General features: G+C 42.0%; 1 protein-coding gene across 2 annotated transcripts in view; it reads right to left on the bottom strand.

The window, feature by feature from the left end:
* GAB2 (GRB2-associated binding protein 2) overlaps window positions 1-22,785 on the bottom strand; it is a 205,762-nt gene that overhangs the window by 24,037 nt on the left and 158,940 nt on the right. For both annotated transcript variants that reach the window (XM_011938908.1, XM_011938909.1), the window contains exon 3: window positions 4,056-4,299. In XM_011938908.1, the coding sequence (XP_011794298.1) occupies window positions 4,056-4,299 (244 nt within the window). The remainder of the gene's footprint in view (window positions 1-4,055; window positions 4,300-22,785) is intronic.

Raw genomic sequence — 22,785 nt, 5'->3', positions numbered from 1 at the left:
TTTTGTATTTTTAGTAGAGATGGGGTTTCACCATGTTAGCCAGGATGGTCTCGATCTCCTGACCTCAGATGATTCACCCGCCTCGGCCTTCCAAAGTGCTGGGATTACAGGTGTGAGCCACCGTGCCCGGCAGCAGAGAGTTTTTTCTTTCCATTAGTTTCAAGTATGTTTTCCTTTATTACATGGAATGTTGTTTTAATAGGAGCTTTGAAATCTGTGTCTGAAAATTCCAACATCTGGGTTATTTTGAGGTTCGTACCTGTGACTTCCATTGAGAATGGGTTATATTTTTCTGGTTTTCAATAGGCAGAGACATTGTGGATTATAGATCCTGAATGCTATGAACATTATGTTGTGTAGATGCTGGGTTCTGTTATAATCCCATGGAGAAGTGATTTTTTTTGTTTGTTTTGAGACAGGGTGTCACTCTGTCACCCAGGCTGGAGTGCAGTGGCACGATCTCGGCCCACTGCAACCTCCACCTCCCGGGTTCAAGCGATTCTCCTGCCTCAGCCTCCTGGGTAGCTGGGATTACAGGGGCCCACCACCACGCCCAGCTAATTTCTGTATTTTTGGTAGAGATGGGGTTTCACCATGTTGGCCATGCTGATCTCAAACTCCTGACCTCAGGTGATCTGCCCGCCTTGGCCTCCCAAAGTGCTAGAATTATAGGCATGAGCCACTGCACCTGGCTGAGAAGTGATATTTTTATAGGAAATCAACCTGGTTAGGTTCAGACCGCAAGTTCTGTCTCTCCTCCTGTGTATGGTTGTTCAAATCTTCATTCAGTTCACATAGACTTTGTTGCACTCGACTGGGTCTGTCCCACATGCGTAGCCTAAGGCGATCCTAAGACTCACGTAGTTTCATTCCCAGAGTTAGAAGATCCCTTCTCCAGCTCTCTTCATTCTGGAATACTTGCTCCTTCCAGCCCCAATGGGGCTCCTCTTCTGGTTCCCCTACTCAGAAAGATGGGGTTTTTATGACATTTTAGTCATTTGTTCCACTGTGCTACTTTGTGATGGGGCCCAACCTGGAGGCAAATCCATGAGAGACAAAAAGTTTACCTCTGTGTAGTCACTTCTACAAGTTTTTCTCCCCTTTACAATCTGTCTCCTTTCATTTACTTTTCAGAGTCTTTGGGCATTGCACTTTAGATTTTGTCCAGAGTTTTTAGTTGTAATCAGTGGGAAGGAAAGCCTGTGGTGGCTTCTGCCACCATAGTGGAACTGGAACTCCCCAATTCTTTTTCAGTTTCTATATCCATCCTAAAATCCACCATCTCTTCACCTATTATATCCATTCATTACCCCCATAGATTAAAAAATTAACGTAGTTATTTTAAAGTCTGGTAGGCTGGGTCCAAAAGCTGGGTTTATTTTGATCTCTTTCTAGATATCAAATTCTCTTAACTATGGGTTAAGGTATACGGTTTTTCATATATCTGGCATTTTCTCATTGTATACTGAATATTCTGGATGATATGTTATTGGAACATCATAGGAAAAGCCATGTAAACTGAATTTCACTTCTTTCGAGAGTCAGATCTCTTGCAGTTTCTGCCTTTTTAAATTGCTCTTCGGGGCCTTAAAAGTTATTTTTTAATATTTTGTCCAGAGTTTATAATTATTACAGTAGGTTTAGCATGATGCAAGCTACTCCACTACTACAAGAAAATACATAGTCTTTCTGGATTTAAGAAAGCTTCCTTCCTACCCTTCAGTTGGAATTCTGCAAACATTATTCGAACTTATTTTCTCCAAAAATCTCCCTGAGATCCTGCTCATTACCCTATCATTCCCTCATCCACACAAGTGAAAACCACGACAGAGAAGAACATGGCTTGGTCAAAGGCCTACAACAATGTGACTTCCTCAGCTGCAGAAAGTTCTATCTCTTCTACTAGGTTATCCCTCTACAACACAGATTTTATTATGCACCTACTGTGAGCTCCGTCTTCAAATAATAATGTATTAATATAAAAATCCATACTACAAGGCAGAACGTTCCAAATGCTGTGAGAGAGAGAATAAAAAACTGCTGTGGCGATTCGCAGAAAAAGTGAATTCCATCCAGGTAAGAAGATGAATAGAGATTTCATAGAGGAGGTGGCAGGGCAAAGATTAGCCCTAACAGCTAATTCAAGCAGAGATGTTTCTATGTTTGTTCTCTGATGCATCAGCAGGATCACTGGAGTGATGGTGGTGGCAACTGTTAATACTATATAAATCCTTCTACTTAAAGGGTGAGCTGTAGACAAGCTGCACTGGTATCATCTGGAGTTTATCAGAAAGGCAGGATCCCAGGACATAGGCCAGGCTTACTGAATCAGAGTATTTCAACAAGGTCTTCAGGTATTTCATATGCATGTTTAAGTCTGCAAGGCACTACAGCGAAGTACTTTGCCTTTCACTACAACTATGATTTTAAGACCTCACATTCTCTGCTCCTAGGCAGTTGTATATGTAGTAGAAGAGGACGGGGCATAAGAAGAACAGGTAAAATGTATTTACTCTATGCTACTATTTTATGTATGTTTTATCATTTTTACACTCATTAGTAAGCCTTTGAATTAGTTATTTCCATTGTGAAGATAAGAATATTGAGGGTTAATTAGGTTAAATAATTGGCCCAAGATCACAAAGAAAGTGGAAGAACCTGAATTTGAACCCATATCCGACTGACTCCAAAGCCTGAACATGCTTTCCATTATACCACACTGCCTATCTCTGGTCAGTGATTCGGGAGAATCAGGTACTATTATTTACAGTTGTGCCACTAACTAGAGTTAAGTGACCTTGATTAACTCACTCTATATTTTTAGGACTCAGCTCTTCACGTATAAGTTGATGGAAGTTGAACTAGTGAAAGTTCACAAACAAATCAACCATATTGCTTCATGAAAATGGGTATCTGAGGCAGCCTTAAGAATGAGTTTTGGGGCCTCTTCTATGTGACAGCAGATGACTCAGAAAAACAAAAGTAGGGTAGCATAGTGTAGAGAAAAGAGTACAGGACCAGAAACAAGAAGACCTGGGTTCTAACCCAACCTCTGTTATTTATTAGTTGTGAGTCTCAGTTTCTTCATCTGTAAAATGGAAATAAATTTTGTACACTGGCTATGTCTCAGTGTGTTGATTGGTTCAAATGAGATATGTATGAAAATATTCTCAAGGACAAAATCAAGTAATACATTAGTACAGCCATTTCTCTATTTGCCTTGTCATAACATGAATCATGAATTAGATCTTGTAAGTTAATTAAAATGTGATTTGTAATCTGCTGGCTATGGTAGCAATTGGGAATTAGGTCTGGCAAAGCCTATCGGCTCTGCACTTTTGCTTACTCTAACAATAGGAATAAAACATAATAAATATATGTACAGGTTCTGCACCTGTGAAAGAGCTGATGATGTCAGAAAAATAAAAGACCATTATCCTAGAGCAGGGAGCCATTGCTCTATAACTTTGTTATGATGGAATTTTCTATATCTGTGCTGTCTGGTACAGTAGCCCCTAGACATATGTGGCTACTGAGGACTTGAAATGTGGCTAGTACAATTGAGGAACTGAATTTTACATTTTATTTCATTTTAATTAATTTAAATTTATGTAGACATATGCAGGTAGTAGCTACCATACAGAACAGTGCAGTTCTAGAGCAAAAGCAAGGTATGGATTTGTTCAACAATGTTATGGTTTTATAGCTATACTTTTAAGGCCAACAAGTAAATTTACTGTTTTTTTTGCAATTCGGAAACTCTGTCCCCTAATGCTTTCACCCCTGCCTCCAAATCAAACGACATTTTTTATAGCATTATTTTTGATAATGGGAGGTTTCTCTGGAACCCAGTAATCACTGTGTAGCAACACAGATGATGCCAATAAAATATGAAGGCTACAGAAGCAAAAAATTATGTTTTGTCATAGATGTGTTTGTTTACCTGAAACAATATAATGTTTTGCTTGTCTTTAAAATTAAAAAAGCAGGGACTGAAAAGTATTAGGCCCTGTGAGCGGTCACTAACCCATCTAATGGCTGTGGCAGCCTCCTACCTTGCATTTTCTGCTCTTCGGCTTATGCACTGGTGCAAGTAGAGATACTCCTGAGGTGCACTGGTGGACAAGGCGGGCTGCATGTGGTTTGACACAGGGGGTTCAAACGTGAACAGAGTTGGCTGGCTGGAGTGTGATGGAGCTGAGGACTTGCGCTCTCGGAGAAGGTGCTGGCTAGAGCTGCTGAGCTCAGCTGGAGAAGAGCGGGGGCCATGACCAGCTGAGGAAACGTTTCTCAGGGTGTCTGTAAAAAGGAGAAATAGCTCTGTGAATGAAAAAAGAAGGAAATGTATCCTTATCCCAAAGTGAGTTGTCAGAGGAAGAAAAAAGAGTAAGAGCAGAGGCAATAATCCAGGAGTAGCATTCTCTCCCTCTCACAAACCTGCCCCTTGCTGCCCTCCTGGCCATCTTGGTTGAAGAAGAGATCCTCTGTACCTCTGTACTGCTTCTGGGGTAGCCTGGAGGTGACTTCCTATCACAATCTGGGCCATAGCTGCCCCACTTCCAGGAAGTACGGCTACCTGTGGTCTAGGAGTGTGACCCTGACCCTCAGGCAAAGTCTGCCTCTAGAGCAACGCGTACTGGAAGTACGGCTACCTGTGGTCTAGGAGTGTGACCCTGACCCTCAGGCAAAGTCTGCCTCTAGAGCAACGCGTACTACCACCTTCCCACTCTTTGGTGGCTCCTGCTATCGTCAAAGGATGAAATCATGTCTTTTGCAGCAACATGGATGCAGCTGGACATCATTATCCCAAGTGAATTAATGCAGAAACAGAAAAGCAAATACCCTAATGTTCTCGCTTGTAAGTTGAAGCTAAACACAGGGTGCACATGGACATAAAGATGCAACAGTAGACACCGGGGATTACGTTAACAGGGAGGGAGAGAGGGGGACAAGGATTGAAAAACTACCTATGGGGTACAATGCTCACTATTTGGGTGACAGTATGAACAGAAGGCCAAACCTCAGCATTAGACAATATACCCATGTAACACACTTGCATATGTACCCTGGCGTCTGAAAAACAAGCCGAAATTAAAAAAAAAAAAAAAAGAAATTTAAACATCTAATTAAAGGAAAGAAAAAAAAAGCTAAGGCTGGCTTTGTTAAATGAGGCTTTGCTTACTGAAGACTCATTAATTGAGGCTCTGGACTGTGCCTTACTGCATTAATGATAAAAGCACAAATGCATTTGGAGCTGTCAATACTGGACCCCAGCTGCTCCTGCCTGGCCTCCTGGGACCTCCAAGGACAGTTACATTCCCCACTGCCCACCACTCCCTGTCTATTGGTCTTTTTCCCTCTTATCTTAAACTCTCCTCTGTTGTGTTAGAAAGTGAGGTATTAAGGAAGGATAATAACTTATAGTGCTACACCCCAAGCCAAGGGCATTATTCATTTGGCTGGCTCTCTAAGCTTAGTCCAAATTCCTTAGCATAACATAACAAGGCTTTTGACAGTCTGACCTACTTCCTGCTTTTCTCCACCCATAAACAAGGCATATGGAAGCATCATCAATCCTTGAACACACCAGCCTCTTTTATGATTCTTTGTTTTGGCCTCTGCTGTTCCTTCCGCTTGGAGTTCACCTCTACTCTACTGGCAAACTCATATGTAGACTTTTAGACCCTACACGGATATCATATTCTCTCCGAAACCTTCCTGGAGTTGGATCTTCTTCTGTGTGCCAACAGCACTTGGCCCATGCTCCCATTATATCCACGGTCACTATGCTTCCTTGTCTAACCCATGGCTTTGAGAACAGTGACTGTGATGTTATTACCATTATAGTCCCAGCATTTACCTAATAAAGGCAAGGTACATAGCAGGTTCTTAGTTCATGTCTGCAGACCAAACAAACACAACACGTTCATTCAGCATTCAAACATTCCACTAGTGAAACTTCTTGTTCAAAAGAAATAAGTTTAAAGAAGTAATTTTAGGCAGTATGATAGTTGGTGGGTTAACATTTTGGTGGTGGTGATGGTGATTGCCTAGGGTTATTCAGCTCATGTCAGAGGGGACACAGTTCACCTTCTACTCTCTGTCATCTGACCTACCTCAGGCTATACCCTTCTCATGGCCCTAGGCAGGATCACCAGCTCATTAATGCTCTACAGTATTAATTACTCTCCAGGCATTTCTGGTGCTGGGCAGGACACCTTCTGCCAGTGTACAACAGAAAAAGCTGATGGGCCTCTGGGGAAAAACTGTTCCATTGACAGCTGTACTGACCTCCAAAATGAACTCCCATTACAGATCTTGTAGTAAACTGGACATTTGTTAACAGAATCGATGGCTCATTACTCCATTATATTTGCAGGATGAACTCTCTAATAGTGGAGGAGAGAGGGTTTACAATATGGGACAGAGTAGCCACAGGGCCATGGAAAGAATACAAGCTACTGCCTAAGAAAACACACGGAACCTGCAAAAACCAAGCCTCTGGTGAGATTCTGTATTCTCTGTTGTTTCGTTGGACTCCTCTTCCTTCACCTGCCCCTTCAGTGGAGGCACTCCTTAGGGCTCCACTGTAGACCTTCCTATAGCCTCTCTCTCTCCCACTGGAGACTCTCCAGGGGTAATCCTGTCCACTCCCACAGCTTCAGTTACCACCTATGTGCTGACAACTCTCAAATCTTCATCTCTATCTCAGTTCTCTCTCCGGTACTCCCTGCTGTATATCCCTTCACCTGCTGAGCACCTCCATTCAGACGTCCCACAAGTGGGCCAAACTCAACAATTTAAATCGACCTCTTCATCACTCATGTTCCCTGTCTCAATGAGGTCCCTCATCACCAGCCAATCAGTTCTCCAAGCCAGAAGTCCAGGCATTATCTATGACTCTTCCATTTCTCAGCAACCATGTCACGTCATTATGTCACTGTCCCACTTAAAAACTCTTCTGTTATACCTCAGAAGACTTACAAATATCTTTCTTTTTTTTCTTCTTTTCTTCTTTTTTGAGATGGAGTCTCACTCTGTCATCCAGATTGGAATGCAGTGGTGCGATCTTGGCTCACCACAACCTCTGCTTCCTGGGTTCAAGTGATGCGCCAGCCTCAGCCTCCCGAGTAGCTGTGACTACAGGCATGTGCCACGACGCCCAGCTAATTTTTGTATTTTTAGTAGAGATGGAGTTTCACCATGTTGGCCAGGATGGTCTCGATCTCCACTGCCTCGGCCTCCTAAAGTGCTGGGATTACAAGCGTGAGCCACCACACCCAGCCAAAGCTCTCTCTTTTTTAGAGACATGGTCTCACTCTGTTGCTCAGGCTGGAGTGCTGTGGTGCAATCATAGCTCACTATAACCTCGAACTCCTGGGCTCAAGCAATCTTCCCGCCTTAGCCTCCCAAATAGCCAGGACTACAGGCATGCGCCACCATGCCAGGCCAATTAAAAACATTTTTTTGTAGAGACAGGGTCTCACTATGTTGCCCAGGCGAGTCTTGAACTTCTGGCCTTAACCAATCCTCCTGCCTCGGCCTTCCAAAGGACTAGGATTACAGGTATAAAGCCCTGCACTCAGCCTCTTTTTTTAAAGCCATTTTCCTGTTTCTTCAACCTTCTTTCTTACCGGTGCTTCCCTGTGTTTCAAATAAAATTCCAGGAAAATATCAACCTTTCTCTCATCACTTTGTACATCAGGCTGTAAACACAGTGATGGCAGAGATATTGAAATGATTTTATCCTCATCATTAAGCCCAGTGTGTGATACAATTCAATAAATACGTGTTGATCAAAGAAAGTACAGACCATAAGAAATCCTTATTCCTCAGTAACATTCACTGACTCCTCACTGCCTTCAGAATAAAGTTGAGTTTCCTCAGTATTACAAGAAACGCCATTGACACAACCTACTTATTCTGCCTTGTCATCAAATGCATCCTTCATGCCCCCTATGTTGAATGCTTTGGCTGTGAGTATAAATAAAAGAGGAGTGACCCATCCTCACCTCTGCAGCCCCTGCCTTGAGCTCAGCCTGTGGAGTCATATCTGTGACTCCGTCTGTTCAGCTGCATACTTGGGGAAGTCACTTCACCTCTGAGAGTCTCAGTCTCCTTATTTACAAACCAACACAGGGCAGCTATAAGGATGAAAAGAATGAAATACGCACAAGGTCTAGAAAATCTTGAATGTCATAGGTACATGGAACACCTTCTAGTCACTTATGTACCCCCAGGGCCTAGAACAGCCCCAGCCATGGTACGTATTCAACACGTATTTGTTGACTGATCATACTGAAAAAATAAAAGAATTTTCCCTGGCACAAAAATCCAAATATGCATGTTTCTTGTGGTCAAAATCAGAGAGGTTTTAAAGGTTTGTAAATAATATGAAGTAGGGATTAGGATGAATTGCGCCCTCATCCAACAGAAACTTGGATTGATGTATGTATGTATGTATGTATGTATGTATGTATGTATGTATGTATGTATGTATGAATGACAGAATCTGGCTCTGTTGCCCAGGCTGGAGTGCAGCAGCTGCAATCTCGGCTCACTGCAAGCTCCGCCTCCCGGGTTTACGCCATTCTCCTGCCTCAGCCTCCCGAGTAGCTGGGACTAGAGGTGCCCGCCACCTCGCCCGGCTAGTTTTTTGTATTTTTTGGTAGAGACACGGTTTCACCATGTTAGCCAGGATGGTCTTGATCTCCTGACCTCGTGATCCACCTGTCTCGGCCTCCCAAAGTGCTGGGATTACAGGCTTGAGCCACCGTGCCCGGCCAGAAACTTGGATTTCTATTCTACCAGCACAAAGCCATGTCAGTGAAACCAGCCAGCTCCATGTAATGATCGACAGCTTGGCTGGGTGCAATAGCTCATGCTTATAATCCCAATGCTTTGGGAGGCCGAGACAGGAAGGTCAGGAGTTTGAGACCAGCTTGAGAAACCTAGTGAGAGCCGTTTCTATCAAAAATTAAAAAATTAACTGGGCATGGTGGTGTGTGCCTGTAGGCCTAGTTACTCAGGAGGCTGAGGTGGGAAGACTGCTTGAACCCAAGAGATTGAGGCTGCAGTGGGCTATGATCACGCCACTGCATTTCAGCCAAGATGACAGAGTGACACCTTGTCTCAAAAGAAAAAAAAGTATGTAGCTCTAGAAAAATTCTTTCAAAGCTGTTTTGGCACTAAAACTTGCCAAAATCCCACTTCTGCTTGCAACTTTAAAAAGATCTCTGCCTGAATTTATGTGATTATTTCTTAGTGTTTATACTAGGTTGACTAGTGTCCTTCCAAAAGTCATGTCTACCTGGTATTTCAGAATGTGATCTTACTTGAAAATAGCATCTCTGTAGACATTGCTAAGGGGAGGTCATACTGGATTAGGGTGGGCCCTCATCCAATGAACTGGTATCCTTCTAAAAGAGACACAGAGACAGAGAAACACACAGGTAGAATACCATGTGATGTATGGGGTCAAGGTAGAGATTGAAATGATGTATCTACAAGCCAAGGACTGCTGGCAGCCACCAGGAACTAACAGAAAGGTAGAAACAGACTCTCCTTAGAGCACCCAGAAGGAACCAATACCACCAATGCCTTAATTTTGGATATCTAGCCTCCAGAACTGTGCGAAAGTACAGTTTTGTTGTTTTAATCTACCCAGCTTGTGGTAATTTGTCATGGCGGTCCTAGGAAACCAATATATACCATAAAACCTAAAACTTCAAACAAGGTTTTCTTGCTTATCTCAGGAAAAATAATTACAAAGCTAAATTCAGAGAAAACTTTTCTGGAATAAGATTTTCCCATTTTGGACCCTGAAGGCCAAGTATCCCTGCTACTTCTTCCTCCATGGTTCCAAACCCCCAATTCTGATGAGCTTCCTGTGCCCCCACAGATGAGGTTCCAGGGAGGTGCTACCTCACTTTCCTCATCAGTTGGAGGCAAGAGCTTCACCAAACTTGGGTTTGGTGCTGTTTTGTTTTGCTCACTGAAAGCTGCTCCCTTCAGATGGCTTGCTGTTGGTAAGTGGAGCACATTCTACGTGTCCATTCTGGACAGGGCTGATTCCTAGGCCTGGTACTGCTGTGACTCATGGCTCCATCACCCCTCAGGGTCACTTCCTATAATTAAAGTTTTCAAATATACTTTCAAACATTTCATAGAACAAAAGCAACATGGTGTGCTACATGTAACAGAAAAAAATTTATTAGGCTAATAATGCAGAGACTTGGCTCTGTTCCTAGATCTGCCTAAAGGCAGATCTGCTTGCTATTTGACCTGGAGCAAATCACTTAGCCTCAGTTGCTTCATCTGTAAAAAGGGACTGTTACTATCTAGGATTAATTGCCCTGCTGTTTATCATAGAGGGTTGTTGAAAGAATTGAATTAAAACACACACACCAAAAACTTGTACATGAATGTCCATATCAGTATTATTCATGAGAGCCAAAAAATGGAAACAACCAAAATGTTCTGACGAATGGATAAACAAAATGTGATATATCCACATAATGGAATATTTTTTAGCCATAGAAATAAAAAATACTGATACAGGTTATCTTGATGAACCTTCAAAATATTACACTAAGTGAAAGAAGTCAATCATAAAAGACCACAGATCTAGAGTTTTGTAAGAAGGTGGGAGGAGTGTTTGTATGCTGAGCAGGCTTCCTAGGGGTGATTGTGGAAAGGAAGGGGAGTGATTCTAGAAATTATTTCATTTATGTGAAATATCTAGAAGAGGCAAATCCGCAGGGATGGGAAATAGGTTAGTGGTTACCTGAGGGCAGGCATGGGGGAGTGAGAATAGATCTAAGTGGGTTGAAATTTTACTCTTTGAGTGAGTGAACCTCATGCTCAGGACATAAGTCAGGAGGCCAGGAATCCAGTTCCAGCTCTGCTATAAACTAGCTGTGAGATCATGTGTGGTCACTGAACTTTAATTCATAACTATCAAGTATTGGAGGATAATCCCTAGCCTACCTATCTGTCTCACTGGGTTGTTTTAGGAGGTGAATGAGAAAAGGGTTTGGAAGCAAATCCATGCACACGCATAAGGTGTTAACAGGATTTGTTTTTATTGCCTGGGTACCCCTTGAGAGAAGATAAGAATGGTGAAAATAAAGGAAGATATTAAACAATGTGTGGCTGGGGTGTTTCTGGTACTTCTTGCTGTGTAACTGACCTTCCTAATGACCCAAGACACAAGAAGAAAATGGAGGTTTCTAGACTCCTGGCCTGAGCTTCTATCTCCAAGTCTAGACTAAAGATAATGCCCACAAATGCCTGAGTCAATCTATTTTCTTTTAAACAGTTTTTTTTTTTTTTTTCCTTCTTCCTGGCTTCTTTTTAGGGCCCTACAGAATCACTCCCCTTCCTTTCCACAATCACCCCTGGGAAGCCTGCCCAGCATACAGACACTCCTCCCACCTTCTTGCAAAACTCTAGAACAGGAAAGCTCTGAAAGATTTCAGCCGAGGAGCCCAGCCCAGGCCAGCCCAGCCATCGACTGGCTAGTGATAACATGAGCAGGAAAGGGGTGGTTGGCGGGAGTTTCTGGAAAAGATGACTGGCCAAATAATGACTAGTTCCCTTATCTCAATGCCCTTTTCATCTTGATCCCTTCTCCTCAAAAAATTTATCCCCACCCTCAAGCCTCAGTGGGTCTCAGAATCCATAAAGAGGTAGACCAAAAGCCGTGTTGGAGCTGGATTCAAAGTCTGGCTCTGCTAACTCCTAGCTCTGTAGCCTTGGATATGTTAATAAGCCTTTTTAATTCTCACTTGTTCAACAGGGGTAAGTACTCTGTAGGACTGCTGTGAGGAATAGAGATCATTTTATATAAAGCAGTTAGCATAGTACTTAGCCACTCTTATTGCTCCTATTCCTGGAGTACACATGGAGCTGGCTGAGATTGGCCAAAGAGGTACGAGCTGCTTTCCAAGACATGATGGATGCTTGGAAGGTAACTGTCACTGTTTCAGTCACAATTATACTTCATATAGATGGTATATGGGGAATTAATGAGAACCAAAAGGACAACAGTGACTGTGGTAATCACAGCTGCCATTTACTAAGCACCTACTGTGTGCCTCTAGTCTACCCTGTGAGGTACATATTATTATATTACCTCTATTTTTTTTTTTTTTGGGTGAAGAAAAAGAGGCTCAGAGATGTCAATAGCAAACTCTGGGGTCACACAGCCAGAAAGTGGCATAGCCTAGATCTGAATCAGATCTCACAGTCTCCAAAGCCAATTCTTTTCACCTGTGTAGAGGAAGAACTCCCACAAGAGCCCTATGAGGTAAATGGTACTAGGGAAGGAAAGTAAAATATGAGGATGGGGGTCCAGGCCTAGCTCTCCCGCCTACTGGTTGAGTGAATCTGGGCATACCATTTCATCTTCCCAAGCCTCGCTGTCTCTATTTACAACAGGAAGAGGTTGGATTAGATCAGGGATACACATCAAAGTTATCTCTGGGAAATGTAAATGCAGAGAGCTGGTCACACCTCTGACCTCACGAGTCATATTTACAGAGATTTAGATTAGGATCCACTGGTTTGGTTTTAACAATCTCTGGTTCTTAATTCTGGGGCAGAGACAGAAGGGTTAGGGTGTACTGAAAAAAGGGCAAAGCAGGCTTTGAGTGACAAATGAAAGAACAAATACTTCCAAAAACCTTTCTTTGGATCATCAAAATTGCAAATTGATAAGCATCCATGTTCTTACTGGCCCTTCACATAATCTATGGCTCCAAAGGAACAAGGTATAACAAAAATAACCCTGATGTGGACTTCCCAGACACAGGTTCTGAAACTATTTTATTTTTTTTCCCTCAATGAGAAACACATACTTAAAGGTTTTCTTTAAAAGCCTCTTAGAGTTGAATATATAATTTTTTTTAATTTTTAATTTTTTTTTTTGAGACAAGGTCTCGCTCTGTCGTCCAGGTTGTAGTGGAGTGGCACAATTATGGCTCACTGCAGCTTCGACCTCCTGGGCTTAGGTAATTCTCCCACTTTGGCCTCCCAAAGTGCTGGAACTATAGGCATGCACCACCGTGTCTGGCCTGAATGTATGAACTTTAAATAGCACATACAATATATGAATCAATGTTATAATTCCATATACAGGGTACCCTTTTTGATTTTCATAAGTTTATAATGTTTTCATTGGCATTTTTTCTTTTTAAACTTTTAGGTTCAGAGGTACACGTGTAGGTTTGTTATGTAGGTAAACTTGTGTCATGGGGGTTTGATGTACAGATTTCATCACCCAGGTACTAAGCCTAGTACCCAATAGTTATTTTTTCTGCTCCTCTCCCTCCTCCTACCCTCTACCCTCTGGTAGGCCCCTGTGCCTGTTGTTCCCTGTTTTGTGTCCATGTGTTCTCATCATTTAGCTCCCACTTATAAGTGAGAACATGTGATATTTGGTCTGAAACTATCTTATTACAGGGTCTTAAGCAAAACTTTTAATCTCTTTGTACCTCATTTCCCACACTGTCAAATGCAAAAGAGAACACCTACTCAACAGGGTTCTTTTGAGGATTTGATGATATGAAATATAGGTAAATAATTATTAAACACTCAATAAATGGCTGTTGGCCTGGCACTTGTCCCATTATTTATTACTAGAAGTGGAATGGTGGTAAAATTCTAAAAGTTCTAATGCAGAGAGGATGACCAAAGAATTTTGAAAACAGTATTTGATAGGATTCTAAGGATTGTGCTGTAGAAAGCTCATTGAAAAACAAGAAATGAAGAATCCTAAAAACAGTCTTGCTGAGGGCAAGACTGGATCCAAAGCTCCACGTCACTTTTAATCATAAGCCTGAAATTATTTAAGAAGGATTAAGTCTCAAAGTCCTTTGGCATATATCATAATTTATGCCAGAGGAAATTCAAAAATTCAAGGCCAAACATAAAATGGCTCCACTTTACACAGTAACTCACATAATACAGCAATTGGAAGGATCCCCAGAGTCCAGTCTCTAATTTATCACCCTCCTCCCACCTCTCAAATCTTTCATCTACAGTTTGAGAAACTGTGGCCCAGAGAAATAAGACTTGTCCAAGGCCACACAGAAGGTCAGAAGTCGACCCTGGAATCAGAATTCAGATCTTAGTCCAAGAGCCCTTCCCCTGAACTACAAGATGTATCGCTTTGAATGAAGATGTACTCTCTGTAATGTGGGCCTGGGGGCAGGAGCAATCAAGCTGTGAGATCTGATCACCAGGACATTGGCTGACCAGACCTGTTATTTGTTTTGAGTTTATAATATCGCTCATTATTTGCAAGGTAAGTAAACATTTGTGGATCAAAGTACTAAACACTAGTATAAATAGATCCCCACCTTCAGAAATATAAGTTTCCTAATGTTTATAAAAACTATAAAGAGGAGGAAGAAAAAAGAAGAGATAGAGACAGGCAGTAACATGAGATCCCATGAGACCTTTCTGGGCCTATGACTCCCCATCCTCCTGCCAAGGGAAGACTCTGAGAAAGAACACCATCTCTGCTAGGGAGAGCCAAGTCAGAACATCCTGACCTTGATGCATACGATCTCACAGTATATATTAGCAGAAATTGATTCTGTGAAAGACAAAGAGGAAAGAGAACAAGTGACTGTAGCTTAGTGGCACAGCACAGTCCCTGGTCACACGTCCTTTTACAACCTTCTTTGGCTCAGGGCATCTCATTTTAGAGATGGAAATGCCTTGCCTCCCAAAAGGCCTCTAGTTAGAATTAATCATGCCTTCTAAATCTTTTTTTTCTTTTTGGAGATGGAGTCTTGCTCTTGTCTTCTAGGCTGGAGTGCAATGGCATGATCTTGGCTCACTGAAACCTCTGCCTTCTGGGTTCAAGCAATTTCCTGCCTCAGCCTCCCTAGTAGCTGGGATTACAGGCACCTGCCACCACACCCGGCTAATTTTTATATTTTTAGTAGAGATGGGGTTTCACCATGTTGGCCAGGCTGGTCTTGAACTTCTGACCTCAGGCGAACTGCCCACCTCGGTCTCCCAAAGTGCTGGGATTACAGGTATGAGCCACCACACCCAGTCTATGCCTTCTAAATCTTTTGTAGTATGTAATGTTGCCATTTATTCTAACTGGGAATTCACAAATCTGTCATATAAAGTGAGACTATAAACTGTTAGAAGCCAGGATCCAGACCATCTCTTTTTCTCTGATGCTGTTTAGCACAATGTCCAATGCCTAGAAAACGTTCCAATTAGAATAAGGAGGTCCCAGCCCTTTGGGAGGCAAAGGCAGGAGGATCACTTGAGCTCAGGTGTTCAAGACCAGCCTGGGCAACATAGGAAGACCCTGTCTCTCTCTCTCTCCGTGTGTGTGTGTATACATACATATAAATTAGCTGGGCACTGTGGCAGATGCCTGCAGTCCCAGACTGGGGGGTTGGGAAGCTTAGGTGGGAGGATCACTTGAGCCCAGGAGATCGAGGTTGTAGTGAGCTGTGACCACACCACTGCACTCCAGCCTGGGCGACAGAGTGAGACCCTGTCTCAACAAAAACAAAACCAGAACCAGAACAAGCAGGTATTCAATCAACACACTAGAGCAGCAAGTTCTGTTGAAATCTTTCCTCCCTGGGTTAGAAGAATGAATGACCAAATAGGATCCAAATGTAAACAGTTCTTTAGGGTACAAGAAATTGTCATCACTTAATGAGGTTTTCTGGGTTGTGTGTATTTCTGTTTGGGGACAGCAAGTCTATATTTAGCCGTGCACTGTCCTGTTCATTTGAGAGAGGTCAGGTTACAAGCTTTGTTTACATCTATCGTACCCCTCAGTTGTGGCAGACCCTTCTCCTGTTCCTTCATGTGGGGCTTGGGTTGGTTAGTTGGTCCCCTCAAGGATTCATTCATATTTGAAATGAAGCACTCTTGTCATTTACTTAGGGTCAGGAGCAGGTACTGGAGGCACTACTGAGCTGCAGGCCAGTGCCAAAGGGTGGCCTATGCTCTATGAACTTACATGTAGCCGGGAAGAACAAATTTATGTTCAGAGGAGCACTTCAGCCCTCCCCCAAGGAACTTTGGGAACCCATTAGTTTTCTCACAGGAATCAATCCATCGAGTGGGTACCTTAAGTTCATGTTACTGATGCATTAGACCCTTGTAACCTTTCCATAGAAATATTCAAAATACATCACTGTATTTTGAAGCTAACCAACTTTATAAGAGATAAGCATTCCCCTCCTTTCACAGTGACTCTGAGACAACTGGCAATTGGTGGAAAACAGAAGCGTCAGACATACCAGTTGTGGATGCTTATCAAGAATCGTGATCAGCAGCAATAATCACAAGATTGCACCTGAAACTGATCTAGTGTGGATGGCTAGGCTGGGATTCAAAGAGCTCCAGCTTTGTCGAGGGAATTATGAGACTTACAGAATTCTCTGAAGGGGAACTTCAGCTTCAGGAGAGGCAGTGTGCTACTGGGAAAGGAACATGCACGTCAGAGTCCGAATCTCAGCTTATTAGTTGTGAAACCTAGGGATGGTACCTGAATCCAAGAGTTCTAATTTGTAAAATGTATGAAACAGCTACCTGTAGAACTGTTCTAGGGAATAAGAAATGCCATAGTCCCTGCACATAGGTGCTCCATAAGTGGTAGTTGGCCCTCAGCACTACACTGTGGGAGGTAACCTGGTGAGGGAAAAGGTCTTGAACTCTGTGTTCCCAGACCTTCAGGGTTTGATCAGAGGCAGAGTCTGTCACAGAGGGTGCAAAAATGGGGTCAGCTGCCTTTCGTGTGGTGAGTAGAGGACTTCAGGTACAGAGCCTCGCAGGACCCCTCTTGTAGCTGGCAGCTCTTTCTCAGCCCCTGCCGCCAGTCCTGGGGGTCCCAATAATCTCCTGGTTTCACATCTGTAGTTTCCCTACTCATCTTCCAGACTTGTGTCTTGCTGCCTCGCCATCTCTAGGTTTTTAAAATTGGGGTCCAAAGGAAGAGTTGTCTTTTTAACGCCATTTGGAAGGCCAAAATACTAAAACTATATGTACTGAGTGGGCCTGCATACTGAGTACATTATTTGCCAAGGCATATTATTACACTAGAACAGGGGTCAGCAAACTACAGCCCATACCTCACATCTGGTCTGTTTCTGTGGTTTTACTGGAACACAGCTACACCTACTCATTTACATAGTTGTTTATGGCTGCAAATATACTACAACAGCAAAGCTGAGTAGTTACTACAAAGTACAGATGGCAAAGTCTGAAGTATTTACTATCTGGCTGTTTACAGAGAAAGTTTGCTGGTCCCTAGACTAAAAGTTCTCACTCTGGTTTGCATAAACATGTCCTCCTTCAAAATATTAGTATCTAATTTAAGTTCATCACTACGGAGATTTAAGCTAAAACCGAAACCAACGAATCCCAAATTTATGCTTTGAAATAACCAAGAGAAGAAATGACAAGATAAGCTAGTTTGAAGAGCCCATTAGTATTATTGTAAGAAATCATATTCCTTTTTATTATAGCACAACTTAGGCACAAACAATGTCCTAGTTGTTGGTCAGCATAAAGAATTTAAAGATTCAAGAGTCTGGCCAGGCACGGTGGCTCACGCCTGTAATCCCAACACTTTGGGAGGCCAAAGCAGGCAGATCACGAGGTCAGGAGATAAAGACAATCCTGGGGTGAAATCCTGTCTCTACTAAAAATACAAAAAATTAGCTAGGTGTGGTGGCATATGCCTGTAGTCCCAGCTACTCAGGAGGCTGAGGCAGGAGAATTGCTTGAACCTGGGAGGCAGAAGTTGCAATGAGCCGAGATCGCGCCACTGCACTCTCACTTGGGTGATAGAGCAAGACTCTTTCTCAAAAAAAAAAAAAAAAAGAAAAATCAAGAGTCTAATATAGTAAACTTGTACTAACAAGCTTAAATCACCAGCTTGTTCTTTCTGATTCTTAACCATTTATTCTTTTTCCATATCACAGGTCTGGAAATAACTCAAGGGATCATTTAGCGTAATATTAATACTTTACTGACAGAAAACGTACAGTCCAGAAAGATAAAGTGATTTTCTTATCAGTGACTGAGTGCCCAGTCACCTGGGCAAGGATGTCAGTCTTTTGTCAACGGTTTTTTTTTTTTCTTTTTTTAGTATAACATCTCATTGGGGGAGCAATAAACATAAGTTCTGGGTATATTTTTCTACTGTAAGGAAAATGAGAAAAGCTTTTATTTACCAGTCTAACATAGTTCCATAAAGTTCTCTAAAAAGTCCAACATTATGACTGAAAAAGGTCTGAATTATTATTGACATGCTATTTTGATAAATAGTACTGTTTTCATATATTATATAGTACTTTCTAATTTCCTTTTATGTCAATACAAACAAGCCTGCTGGGATTATGACAGAGATTGGACTGAATCTATTGATTAATTTGGGGAGAACTGACATAAACAATACTGAGTCTTCTCCATAACACGATCTCTTTCTATATTCTGGGTCTTCTTTAATTTATCCCAGTAATGTTTTGTTGTTTTATGTATAGAGATCTAGGATGGTTTTTGTTAAATTGATTCCTAAGTATTTTATTTTTTGATGCCATTGTGAAAGGAATTAAATTTTTTTTTTTTTTTTTTTTGAGACAGAGTCTTACTCTTTTTGCCCAGGCTGGAGTGTAGTGGCACGACTGCAGTTCACTGCAGCCTCTGCCTCCCGGATTCAAGTGATTTTCCTGCCACAGCCTCCTGAGTAGCTGGGACTATAGGCACATGCCACCATGCCCAGCTAATTTTTGTATTTTTTTTTAGTAGAGTTGGGGTTTCGCCATATTTGCCAGGCTGGTCTCCAACTGCTGACCCTCAGATGGTTTATCTCCCTTGGCCTTCCAAAGTGTTGGGATTACAGGCGTGAGCCACTGCGTCTGGCCAAGACACCTTTGTTTTTCAGTACCACAATGACAAGTGTAATGCCCCTCAAATGAGGAAATTCAGCAAGATCTATTATTTGATAAACATTTTAATCACACATAGCAAAAAGGTTTTTTGAGTTTGGGCAAAACAGAGATAGGGGTTATTTAGGATATTTTAGTTATCAGGACATAAAAGTAACATGATGGAAGTCTCCAAAGGGCTGTTGTGAAGATCATAGAGAAGGCAACAACAAATTATTAGTTACAGATTCAACAGACATTTAATATGTACTTATTGTATACCAAATACTATGGTATATGCTTTAAGTGGATTCTTAATCTTCATAATAATCTTGTGAAGAATGTCTTGTTTCTATTTCACTGATGCAGAAGTTGAAGCTCAGAAAAGTAAATTAACTTACCCAAGACCACGTTAAGACTAAAGTAATTAATGTTGTGGGTTCATATTCATGTGATTCTAAGAACCTACGTACTAAACTGGTCTTCTATACCATATATATATGGTATATATATATAACCACTCTATAAATCATAAAATGATTTTTATATGATCATCACCATAACCATCAACATCATTTAAAATACTAAAAGTCAGGAAACTTAAGTTTTAATTCTAGCCTGGCCAGTGAGCTGCATGATCTTGAACAAATTAGTTTGCCTCTCTTCACCTCTAGACACTCTGTCATTTGAGCAGTTTGGAACTAACTGCTCTCTAAGGACCCTTCGAGATCTCATATTCTAGAAGTTTCTCATCCTATGCAATCTATTCCCTTCTGTCTTGGCTGAGCGTTCTTGCTAATATGATTCACTAGCCATGAAGAATTTTGTTCACTGACCTCATCCATGAAACGGCCGAGGAGGTAGCAAATAAAAGCAAACAATAAACAAATGGTAGATGTATAAAATAAACTTCAGGTCTTCAGCACGCTCTATCTTTTCAGCCTGGTTAGTATATCATCTCTTTTGAGCTCTTCTTAATTTTTTTGTTTTTCCATTGTACTTTAATACCATGTTAAAGTACATGTTATATGTTTCAGAATTATACAGAAATTCAGGAATCTCAGACTTTGTCACCTAGGAGTAAGATGAGAATGTTTTTAAAGCTCTCCGTTCTCCCCAACAGTGAATTTCTTAAAATAAAAATGTCTGGAAATAAGTCAGAATTTTTCAAAATAATTTTTTTTAACTATTTACAAAATTATAACCAAACACTAACTAAAACATTCAGCCAGGCATGGTGGTTCATGTCTATAATCTCAGCATTTTGGGAGGCTGCGGCAGGTGGATAACCTGAGGTCAGGGGTTTGAGACCAGCTTGAGCAACATGGTGAAACCCCATCTCTACTAAAAATTAAAAAATTTGCCAGGTGTGGTGGCGCATGCTTGTAATCCCAGCTACTTGAGAGGCTGAGGTGGGAGGATCACTTGAATCTGAGAGGTGGAGGCTGCAGTGAGCCGAGATCACACCACTGCACTTCAGCCTAGGTAACAGAGCGAGACTCCGTCTCAAAAACAAAAAAACGTGGATATTTGCTGGGCAGCTACTCTGTGGCTACTAATGCGGTGATCTAAAGAGGAATAAGATGCATCCTTACTCTTGTCTCCCATGCATCTCCTCCCCCAATCCCAAACTGTGCTCCAGCCTCAATAAACTGTCTCCAGTTCTCTAACCCTTGGGGCACTTAAAATAGCAGCCCAGGGACAAAAGAAGACAAACTTGAATTTACTGAGAAAATCCCGTATTGACCAGGATTACCCTGAGTTGATTAAAACTTACATTTCTATCACTGGCCAGCTGGGGGCTTGATGTTGAAACTAAATTCAGAATTAAAAAATTATGTATTTTCACATTTGAGATTAACCCCAAATTTTTTATCTGGTAGTTATATCTTGGCACGGAGTCAGGCATGGTTCAGTTAAAAGCAGGTAAATCTTGCTGAAAACTGAGAAGCCCAGAACCTCTTAGAAGTAGACATAGAGAAGGCAGGGACAGTCACTAAGAAGAGTTCCAAGGCTGGTTTGGCTGAGAGAACAAAAACTGGAGAACATAACAAGGCTCAGGAGTCCACTGAAAGCAGGTCCACATCTAATGCTCTTCTCTAACCCTTGTCCCTAGAACAGGAACTGGCAAAAGCAGGTTCTCAGTGGTAAGGGCACTGAATACGTGAACACAGAAACAGAAACTGAGGCATCACTAGAAATGTGGGCAGTAGAATCCAAGAGGAGGAAGAAGCATGTTCTGGGAAAAGAGAAGCAGATTTTCTTCAGAAATACAAGCAGAGAGACCACATGCAACCCAGAAGCCTTCCAGTCAGGCAAGCTCCAGCCGCTGGACTGAGGTGTGGTAAGACTCTGGTCTATGAGAGCGGGTTACATAAAAGCAGGACAGGGTCCACTCCTGGGTGGAATCTGAGACTACGGGCAGGTTATCAGGGCAAAGATTGGGACACTGGAAAATTAGCCAAGATCCCAGGGCTAACCCTAGCTGGCACACAAGAGCAGGGCTAAGGACAAAAGATTCCACAGCACTGGCTTTATGCTGGGATGCAGGGGGCCTGGACTTAATGGTAGAGTTCAGAGGCCCCTGGCAATGAGTACAGAAGCAGAAGTTGGCAACCTGACACACGTATCACCTCTAGATCACTATTTCCCAGACTCTTCCATTTTGTGGACAGGTGAAAACATTACCTCTTTATGCACTTGTGCACTTTTAGAAATGGACACACGGGGCTGCCAATTTTTAATAATGTCAAATATGGAAAACTGCCATTTACTATGACTGTCACTTCACACACACGAGAACACTTTAACATACATGCACAAAGAGAATCTCTGAATAAAGGGAAGTCTTAAAATCTGATTACATTTAGTTTTATGAAAATTGATTATATCTTCCTCATGTTTTTCATATTTTTGTGGACTGATGAAAATTTCTGTAGCTCAGCCCTGTAGGTCCCCATTTTGAAAAATCTGCTGCAGACCAGTATCTTCACATTGTGCGCCAGCCTTCCCAGGCAACCGGTGGGGAGAAGGAAGGGTGGGCAGTTGAGCCCAGCTTGCATCACTTGACCCTCTCCTCTGCTATATTCAAAGTGGCTCCCTCTCAATTGTTTCATAAATTATTCTGTTTCATGTGATATTTGGTTAAAAAGCAATGCTTTAAGAAAGCTTTGGAAATCACTCCAGTTTACTGTTGAAGAAACTGAGATAAATCATAACAAAGCTGAAATTTAAAACCAGGACTCTGATTCCCAGCACAGATCCTAGAGAGAGAAGACTGCATCTACTGATGTTGTAGAGTTCAGAATCCTACGTAGAGGTACACGTAAATAGATGTTTAATCGTAATCGAGATCTTCAGAGGTCCAAGGTGACCTTACTGCTAAATACAAAGTTCTAATCTACTTCTAGCCCAATATGAGAGTTAGCCTGGGCTTTGGAATCCAGTCAGGGACCAATTCAACAATCATTTACTAGGGATAATCAGAAGCACTCCAAGAACCAAAAAAGTAGAAGGGATCTTATGAGATGTTTGGGAGCCATTCAAAGCTTCTGGCACAGTGGAGTTGGGAAGAGATGTTCTCTGGGTTTTGGCAGGTAACACTAGACTGTCTATGCTGGCTGGCTGGGGTGGTGAGGGGGAGTATCTGATATTGGAAAAAAAAAGGCAGAAATAAGGATGAAGACAGAATGTAGAGAACAGGGTCAGGTTTCTCCCTGTCTCCTTTTCCTCCTCCAGAGGATTTGGACTTCCCTGAAGTTGGTCAAGGTTGGAGTTTGTTCTAGGACAACACAGAAATATTTGTGAGGATTTTATGGAGCTCATGTCTGAACTCATGGCCTGTTCTGTGGATGACTAGAACCAG

Source organism: Colobus angolensis, unplaced genomic scaffold (assembly GCF_000951035.1).
Source record: "Colobus angolensis palliatus isolate OR3802 unplaced genomic scaffold, Cang.pa_1.0 Scaffold179, whole genome shotgun sequence".
NCBI lineage: Eukaryota > Metazoa > Chordata > Mammalia > Primates > Cercopithecidae > Colobus > Colobus angolensis.
This window is presented reverse-complemented; position numbering and strand designations above follow the sequence as displayed.